This window comes from Lepidochelys kempii, chromosome 9, assembly GCF_965140285.1.
Source record: "Lepidochelys kempii isolate rLepKem1 chromosome 9, rLepKem1.hap1, whole genome shotgun sequence".
Taxonomy (NCBI): domain Eukaryota; kingdom Metazoa; phylum Chordata; order Testudines; family Cheloniidae; genus Lepidochelys; species Lepidochelys kempii.
Window position 1 is genome coordinate 24,666,109 of NC_136388.1, and position 9,842 is coordinate 24,675,950.

Here is a 9,842-nt window from a genome sequence, read left to right on the forward strand (position 1 = left end):
ATCTTGTTTTGAAGTCTCATGGGGTTACACACTTATCAGATTCTGGCCTAACAGCTGATCTCTGCTTCTTACAGTTGAAGCTGGGGGTTGCAGATTACATGAGATAACCATGATGAGAAGTTTGGCATGAGAGGCAGAGACGCAGTCAGAATGGATGGTGTGACCTAGATTCATAGATATTTAGGTCAAAAGGGACCATTATGATCATCTTGTCTGACCACCTGCACAACGCAGGCCACAGAATCCCACCCAACACTCCTGCAAAAAACCTCTCACCCATGTCGAGCTATTGAAGTCCTCAAATCGTGGTTTAAAGACTTCAAGGAGCAGAGAATCCTCCAGCAAGTGACCCGTGCCCCATGCTACAGAGGAAGGCAAAAAACCTCCAGGGCCTCTTCCAGTCTACTCTGGAGGAAAATTCCTTCCCGACCCCAAATATGGCAATCAGCTAAACCCTGAGCATATGGGCAAGATTCATCAGCCAGATACTACAGAAAATTCTTTCCTGGGTAACTCAGATCCCACCCCATCTAATATCCCATCACAGGCCATTGGGCCTATTTACCATGAATATTTAATTACCAAACCCATGTTATCCCCATCATACCATCTTATTGAGTTTAATCTTAAAGCCAGATAAATCTTTTGCCCCCACTGCTTCCCTTGGAAGGCTGTTCCAAAACTTCACTCTTCTGATGGTTAGAAACCTTCGTCTAACTCGTCACAAGAACATCATTTATTTGTTTTCCTCTTAGACTTCTCTGGTTTTCAACCACTTTTTACACCCCCATGGGAAGACTAAACCAAGTCGAGGGGGTACAAGTAGCCTAAGGAAAATTCTGATACACAGCATGCTGCTCATCCTGTGAGGCAGAATATAATTGGGGAAGTGGAGCCGCAAGATCATTTGTGTCAGCATTCAAAATTCTGCAATTCTATTGGTTTCTTATGCCCGTTCAGGTGTGAGATAGGTGATAATCCATCTAGGTAGAGACTAACCCTGTCCACTGAGGGATACTAATGCATTAATGTTTTTAATATGGCTAAATATAAATCTGTACATTTAAGAACAAAGAATATAGGCCATATTTACAGGATGGGGGACTCTATCCTGAGAAGCAGTGACTCTGAAAAAAATTTGGGGGTCATAGTAGATAATTAGCTAAACATGAGCTCCCAATGTGATGTTGTGCCAAAAGAGCTAATGCAATCCTTGGATGCATAACCAGGGGAATCTCGAGTTGGAGTGGAGAGGTTATTTTACCTCGGTATTTGGCACGGGGTGACTGCTGCTGGAATACTGTGTCCAGTTCTGGTGTCCACATTTGAAGAAGGAGAGGGTTCAGAGAAGAGTAACAAGAATGATTAAAGGGTTAGAATACATGCCTTATAGTGACACATTCAAGGAGCTCAATCTATTTAGCTTAACAGAAAGAAGGTTAAGAGGTGACTGGATTACAGTCTGTAAGTACCTACATGGGGAACAAATATTAGATAATGGGCTCTTTATTGTAACACAGAAAGGTATAATATAACCCCAGGTCTGAAAGTTGAACCTAGACATATTCAGACTGAAAATAAAGGATACATTTTTTTAACAGTGAGAGTAATTAATCACTGGAACAAGATTTGTGATGGATTCTCCATCACTGACCAATTTTTAAATCAAGATTGGTTGTTTTACTAAAATATCTGCTCTAGGAATTATTTTGGGGAAGTTCTATGTATTCCATTATAGAGGAAGTCAGACTAGATGATCACAATGGTCTCTTCTGGCCTTGGAATCTACGAATCTATGAAACACTCAAGGACTGTTCTTGCAGAGTTGTTAAATGGATGAATTTCCAATTTGGTTGTAGAAGTTTTGTATTCTGTAGCAGAGTTGGATGAAGAATTCACAGTGAACATCTTGTCTATTCACCTATTTTCTGTTTGCAAGTTGTTGTCAAACATCTCACAACTCTCTCAAATTCAATAATTATTCAGAATTACTTGACAAAAATTTCAGCTATAGCTCATTCAAACAGTTCATTGCAAATATTCAAAATTTTAGTTGAGTGGCTTAGTTTTGGGTGGATACATAGACCACATAATGTTTCATTATTATTTATTATTTGTATTGGGGTAGCAGCCAGAAGTCCCAGTCATGGACCGAGACCTTACCGTGGTAGATGCTGTGTAAACACATAACAAAAAGACAGTCCCTGTGCCTATGCTGAATGAACATAACTCTTAGAATCAGGTTTCTGGCTTGTCATATTGACAACTTCAGAATTCACTTCCCAAGAATATTCTCCAATAATCACTTAAAATGTGCTATTTGCATGAACATCATGATCCAGTAAACCCATTTGTTAGAACATTCTCAGAAAGTGAACACACACACAAAGCACAAAACACAGTCAAAGTGAATTTATTTAGAAGAGTGAACCAAATATTCATAGCAAAGTTTTGCAATATTTGCCCATGTCTGCTGTGCTCTAATGTAGGCCACATTGGTTGGTGAATTGTTCATTTCCGAGCTAGGCCCAGATACTTTCTAAATACAGCCAACAACAACAACAGTGACTCAGAAAGTCACTTATGGTTTCTTCTGTTGCTCCATAAAGAACATGAAGGCCATAAGTGAGAGCAGCCATAACATGCTTACACATAAAATACTCTCTACACTGTCTTATATTATAATTGACTGAGCAAAATGTTTATTTCTCCCTCCAAGATACAACATGTCATATTTTTTGACCTTATCACCCATCAGTAAATCTCCCCTTGTCTTAAAATCTCAAGCCAATTTCCTCATCTTCTAGCTGCTGGGAGTTGTCAGTCAGTCTAACGCTAATGTAATCCATTTAGAGTTCAAACTGGAGCCTATCTTAGTTAACACATGGGCTTCAAAACCTCTGAATTTCAAGCTAACAATTTAGAACAGGGTTATCAAAGTCCTGGGCTGTTTAATGTAGTTATTCTACCACCCATGACAGAATCAGATTCTGCAGACTGCAAGGTTTGTTTGTTTTTTTTAATTAAGTTTTTAGTTCTAATGGTTGAGAAGATAATATTCTTAACTGGAACCTGTGTAGGGCTACATGAGGTTGAAAAACACCTGACAGCTAAGAGAAGTGTTAATGGTCTCCATTCAATAGGGTGCTAACTCTGAAGTTTAATTATAATTCAAAGGCCAGATTTTCAGATGACTGTGTTCCTGATTTACATGTCTAATTACCATAATTGTGCATGCAAATCAGGCAACTGACTATGCAAATGAACAACTCAACAAAGGGCTGGAATAGCAGTCATTTTCCTCCACTGAATGTAACAGTGACTTTGTCAACTATGGATTTCTTGAGACTAGGATTTAAAAGTGTGATGTTAGCACGTGCCAGCTAACACATGCTAACAAACATGGTTTAAAAGTCTAGCACAGTCAAGGCACACTGCCTTTAATGCATGCTAACTGGTCAAGACAAACTGAGGTTTCCCCTAGCATTGAAGTGAGGGTGCCTTGTACTCACTGTACTTTAAAAACAAGTTTGTTAGCAGATGTTATCTAACATCACACCTTCAAATTCGAGTCTGGACAAGGCCTGGAAGGGCCACACGCTACCCTTGATCTTCTACCAACCTCCACTTATCATCTGTGGTAGCCCCATAGTGGTAGAACCTTGGTCACAAACTATGTCGCTCCAGCCCATGGATCATAATTAAAAATATAATTTACCCTAATTTTACCCATGATGCCTCCCCTATATTAAGTGCTGCATTCTGGATCATACTATCTCGTAATTCAAGCTAACATCACTGATCACCCGGAGAATTTTTTTTTTTTATCAGTCCTCATCCTGCACCATAGAAGTCAATAGGAGTTTTGTCACCAATTTCAATGGGAGCAGAATCACGTCCGTTATGAGTGGAAGACCAGAGAAGAGTTCCAACTGTCTACTGCCCAGAAAAAATGCAATCTATTTGATCTGGTTTTGAAGTAAGAATAAAGTTATGGCATTGAGCTATACAGCATACCTTCACTGAGGGCCAAATTTTGAACCCCTTATTTCCATTGGCAAGCAGGTACTTGCTTGAGTACTGCCACTGAAGTCAATGGGAATTACTGCTCACCAATGGCAGTGAGGCATTCACAAACTGGCCCTAAAATGGGCGCCTCAGAAACCATTTTAAACTTAATATCACAGGCACATCCTGAAAACATAAACAGGGCAAAAGATTTATTACATTATAGGAATGGGCAGGCAGATTTCATTTGGCATGAAGAAATTTGGCACAAGATTCAAACACAAATTCATTTTAGGTATGTTTGATGAAATCAGAAAAAGGATATAAACTTGGGGAAATGAACAGCATTAAAGCCACCCCAGCAATACAAACCATCCTCAATACCTTCCTGTTTAAGAGAGGTGAATGCATTTAGAATAAGCGTAAATACTAAGGACTCCAAGGTCTCAAGAGTGAGGTGTTTTATAGTGAATCTACCTCACCTGAGTACTTAGTAAATAGATTTTCATTTTCCACTATGATTGGTGCAAGCCATTTATCCAGAATCAATCACATTAAAATCTTTTGTTAAAGCTCTCACTAACCTTCCATGGGGGTATTATTGTCTGGTCGATTTGCAAAGACAACATCCACATACTCGAGCTGCAGTCTCTGGAGAGAAGCCTTTAATCCTAGAAGCAGCAAGAAAAAAAAAAGAATACATATCATTAGAAATAGCCAGAATGAAGTTTGGAACACATCACAAAAGAGGTGACAGTTCCGACATATCACAAGACAGAACTATCCTAAATTGTACACTGGAGATGGACAATGATGTCTCATGTCTGCTCAGCCACAGAAAAAAAATATCAAAGTTTGGCTTCATGCAGAATTCAGAGCACTCCACAAGAATTTTTTTTTTAATTACACTCAAATTTGGATTGGAAAAGACACCATCCTGGTGAGCCTGTCAATTAGCAGCCTCCACGGACAGAGTTCACTGATGCTGTTTCAGTTAATCTAATCAAAATTCTGTCAGAGAGTATTTTTGCATTACCCGATGGCACATTACATTGATACAGTTCCACATAATTAAGCCCTGCCACTCCAGGGGCATTCCAGAAATGAAAACCCAGGGGAGAGGAATCATGACATTCTGTTATATATTTATGATTACCAAGACTAATACAACCCTGAAAAAAATGTGATACTGAACAGGCTCCTTCAAATGCCACCTTTACTAAGTTAAACAGAATTTACCCTCTCTTTGCAAAAGTTATCCAGCAAACTACAACAAGCTAAACTCATAATGTTGCACAAATAGCCAGGCTACAGGCTTGTGGCCACGTAGCCCTGGGGACCAGAAGAGTTGGGTTCTATTCCTGACTCCTACAGATTTATGATGTGTCAGGACAAAGTCACTTTCTGTATCTCAATTTCCTCATCTATAAAATGGGAATAACAATAATGCTTATTGATTTCACAGGAGTGCTGTGAGGCTTAATTCATTATATATGTAAGTGCTTTGAGATCTACAGTTTGATCATGCTATAGGAATGCAAGGTTCTATGTCGTCTTTTCATAGCAGTAAGATGAACATGTAATATGTCTGAGTGCTCCCATGTAGCGTACTGTAATGCTATATTTATTTTAAATTGTTTAATCCCCTCCTTTGCCCACCCCAAAAGAGGACTCGAACCTCAGTTGATGTAAACTGGCTTATTTCCAGAGGGCTAAATCCCCAGCTGGTGTAAATCAGAGCTATGCCAGCTATAAACAAAAGTTCAGGGGTGTTCATAATGACACAATTATAAGAACAATTCAGAAAACAGATAAAAATATACACTTCAGAGAACTAGTGTACTGTATTTTTAAATGGAGAACCTGGCTCATTTAAATTAGTTATAAAAAGTGAATGATCATTTTTGTAAGCACTTGATCAAACTGCATCCCTCTGCCACAAATCACAGCACTTGTCATGTTTGAAAATGTTTTAGAAATCTTTCAGGTAGCTGTACAGTGAAGTCCTCTTGTCAAGGTTCATAGATAAAACCCTCTGTTCCTGACACCTCACACAGGCACTCTGTACCTCTAATTAAAGTATAACTACCACTGGCTATTGCTGAGATAGCATAGCACGGAATGCACAGCTCTACAATATTCAGAGAGAACTTGAACTGTGTGTCCCTGGGGGCTCTCCACTTTGGTAATTTTAATTCCACATGAAGGTTAGAGGTCCTTTTCCTTTCTCTTTCTTTTGTGTCTAAAATGATCAGTATCTTAACTATAACAAGGCAAAAGGTTTGCAGTGAACAATTCATTAAATGTATTCAGCCTTTTTTTCCTGCTTGTGAATTATCTGCAAACAGGCTTACTGGGAGAATGGTTCACACAAACGTATTCCAGCTTGTGCACTGGTGGCAAATAATTTGCCACAACTACTACTTCACATTTTCTCCTTATAATTTGCTGTGCATGCTGTGTATAATAAGCCAAAACAAAACCCTAGATCCAGCTACACCCCAATGTCGGGGCATTCCAGATCCAGGTATTGAGGCTTGAGCCCATCTCTATAGCATAATACATTGTTACTGTGCATAGTTAATATTTGTAGGTCTGAACTTTTCTTTTTCTAACTTGCCTTATTTTTAACACCAGCAATGTTTTGGATCAAATGTGAATGCATCTAGAAGAACGGGGCATACATTTTAACAGCTTTTGCAATAGCTACAGCACACCATTAGGTTTTATCTCATATGTGAGAGGCAAGACTACTCAGCTCCAAGATTCACAACTCAATAAAAAGTATTTCATTTTTCACCATGCCTGTAAATTTCCATTATTGCAAAATAAAATCTACTCAAGGGGTATATTTTTCATATGAAATTTGATATTGAAATTTAACAGACAGTATCACTTAGCGAAGAGCTTGGTTGTGTAATGATGCACACCAAACATTTCTCTATAGGAATCTGCAAGATTTTATTTTAGCACATAGTGCATGGAGTTCTTCACTTTAGAATAAGCGGGCTGACATATAGCACATAATTTTGTGGCAGTATAAAGAACCTATCATACAAATTCCTTTCAGAACAGAAGACAGAAGCAGGTCAAATAGGCACAAGAAATGCGTGGTTTGAAATCCCTTTGTGTAGCGTATGAACACAGATATAGGGGCAGATTCTTTCTTGCCAGAATGCAGAAGGAGCCTCCCTTCCTGTAAGCTCCCTCCCCTTCATGAAGGTACCAAACGCAATAGCAGCTCTGTACTCTGGGAAATACAGAAATGTGGGGCCCTGGCTGTAGCACCATTCCTTGCAATAACTTGCGGAGGTGAGAGACCATCTGCATTGGGAGTGCTTCAACATGCAGGGGAAGTGTACACATTGCACTGTCTCCCTGTGGTCATGAACTACCCAGAGGGATTTCAGTCTACCCATCTCTCCTAGCTATTTGACCTGCTTCTGTTTTCTCTTGTGAATGGAATTTGTATTGCATATTTTACACGGCTATGAAATTATATGTTATATGTTATACACGTATCTGCTTACTCTAAAGCACAAGGACACCATGTGCTGGGTGCTAAAATATAATCAGCAGTTTTTGGCATGTACTGTTAAGCAACCAAGCTTTTTTGTATAGTCCTTGCTTAATTTCCATAACAAACTCTATAACAAAAATGCACCTCTTAGAGCACTATCCTCCCACACACTCTCCCCAGAGTGGCAAGAAGGCTCACTGAGCTTAACATGGGGCTGAGCTTGTCTGGCACAATCTGATCCTTAACATTTTGGTGCAGTATAGGAAGATCTCGAGAGCCAAATCTGCAGAAACTTCAACCACCTCAGCACCTATAATTGTGTATTACCCAAGTATTTGTCCAAACTCAATTTTTACATACAAATATGTATTATTATTATTAAACATGTATATTGCAGGAGCACAGAGAAGCCAACTGGGTTTCCCATTGTGCAAGGCACTGTCCAGACATGTGCATGTATCCAAGGGATGAGGCATGCAAGCCAAAAACCTGGCCACATTAAAATTTAGAGGCTGGTTTTAAACTTTTGGCTTCTACGGGCCATCTCATCTACTCTCACACTTCAGTCCCATAAATTGACCAAACCCATTGGGTCTATTTCATGTTTCAGCTCCTTTTCTGCATGCCCCTCCAACATTCTTCTTTCAGGTGACTCAGAGCAATGCTATCACCTCCTCCTCTCCATGACTTGCATCCTACTGAACTATTGGTATTAACTCAATCACTCCCTTCCTCAATTTTCTCTTTTTACTAACTTATTCACTTTCCTTTTTTTGGTCTGTACTCAGGGTTTTAAATCAAAGGGCCTCCAATACTGCTTCAATAATGCTTTTAAGATGTCAATTTTGGATGAAATCATAATCCTTTCCAAGAAGCTGCATTCTCCCTATAGGAAGTTTTCAGCTGAGACTGCTCACACTTAATACGATGGAACTGAGTCTGGATTTTCTTCTGTGTTCTATATGCACATTACATACAAAAATGACATTAAATAAATTCAGATCAGCTGTCGGCCCCGCCCCCTTAGGTCACCCACCATCCAGAGAGACTCAAAAGATGATGGGGGTGGCAACTGGCTGGACTGAGTTTGCTGGGGGTTTCCCAGGGTGTATGCCAGGGACTCCTTGCCCCTCCTGATTAATCACAGCTCAGTTTGGTGGTGTGCTGATAGTGGTATGAAGCCCTCCCGGCTGGAAGGGAGGGAGGAGCTGCCCCCGCTTTTAGACTGAGCGGGGGGAGAACAGAGGCATTCAGAAGGAGGTGAAGTACCACATACAGAGGAGAAATGGGAAGAATACACAAAGGAGAAATGGAACAAATGATAAGAACAATGGAGAATAAAAGAAAGATTTCAAAAGAGATTATGGGTCAGAACCTCAGCTGGTGTAAATCGTCAGAGCTCCGGAGACTTCAATGGAGCTACATTGACATTCACCAACCGGGGGCTTGCCCACAGATTTTAAACTTTTTCATATACACAAAACCAAGAGGAGTTCTTTGTTTCGGTTTGTGTGCTCAGGTCCTGCCCCTCTCAAATTCTCCCTCTCTCCTTTATGCTTCTCTTCTTTCAGTAAAGAGGTCGGTACAATCACAGATTCTTTTCAGCCTTTTTTGCCATATCCAGTCATTTTTGCCATTTTATTGAACAGATCAAGTGAAAGGAAATTTATCTAGCATGATCAAAATCCCCAGTCAGTAAACAGCCAACAAGAGGCGACAACAGGATAATTTAAAACTCACTCAGACTTCACAAATGCAAATATTGGGGCTGATCCCATTGAACTCCTATTCATTTTATAAAGAATAGGATCAGGCATATTCGCAAGAACAATGTTTTAAACCTCCAGCAGTCTGCACAAGGCAAGCAATACTGGGAGATAGGTGGTGTAATTAATGAGGGGTTCAGGTGAGCAATATACCTGAAAAAACTGTATACAATAATATATGTCACAGATTGCTGAATGGATTTGTTTAAGAACATAAGAACATCAGAATGGCCATACTGGGTCAGACCAAAGGTCCATCCAGCCCAGTATCCTGTCTACCAACAGTGGCCAATGCCAGGTGCCCCACTGGGAGTGAACCTAACAGGTAATGATCAAGTGATCTCTCTGTTGCCATTCATCTCCACCCTCTGACAAACAGAGGGTAGGGACACCATTCCTTACCCATCCTGGCTAATAGCCATTAATGGACTTAACCTCCATGAATTTATCCAGTTCTCTTTTAAACCCTGTTATAGTCCTAGCCTTCACAACTCAGGCAAGGAGTTCCACAGGATGACTGTGCGCTGAGTGAAGAAGAACTTCCTTTT

The 9,842-nt window shown here is 40.0% G+C and overlaps 1 protein-coding gene across 3 annotated transcripts in view; it reads right to left on the bottom strand.

Annotated features, from left to right (window-relative positions):
* Positions 1-9,842, bottom strand: part of KCNAB1 (potassium voltage-gated channel subfamily A regulatory beta subunit 1) — a 234,994-nt gene that overhangs the window by 34,851 nt on the left and 190,301 nt on the right. For all 3 annotated transcript variants that reach the window (XM_073359609.1, XM_073359610.2, XM_073359611.2), the window contains exon 8: positions 4,593-4,679. In XM_073359609.1, the coding sequence (XP_073215710.1) occupies positions 4,593-4,679 (87 nt within the window). The remainder of the gene's footprint in view (positions 1-4,592; positions 4,680-9,842) is intronic.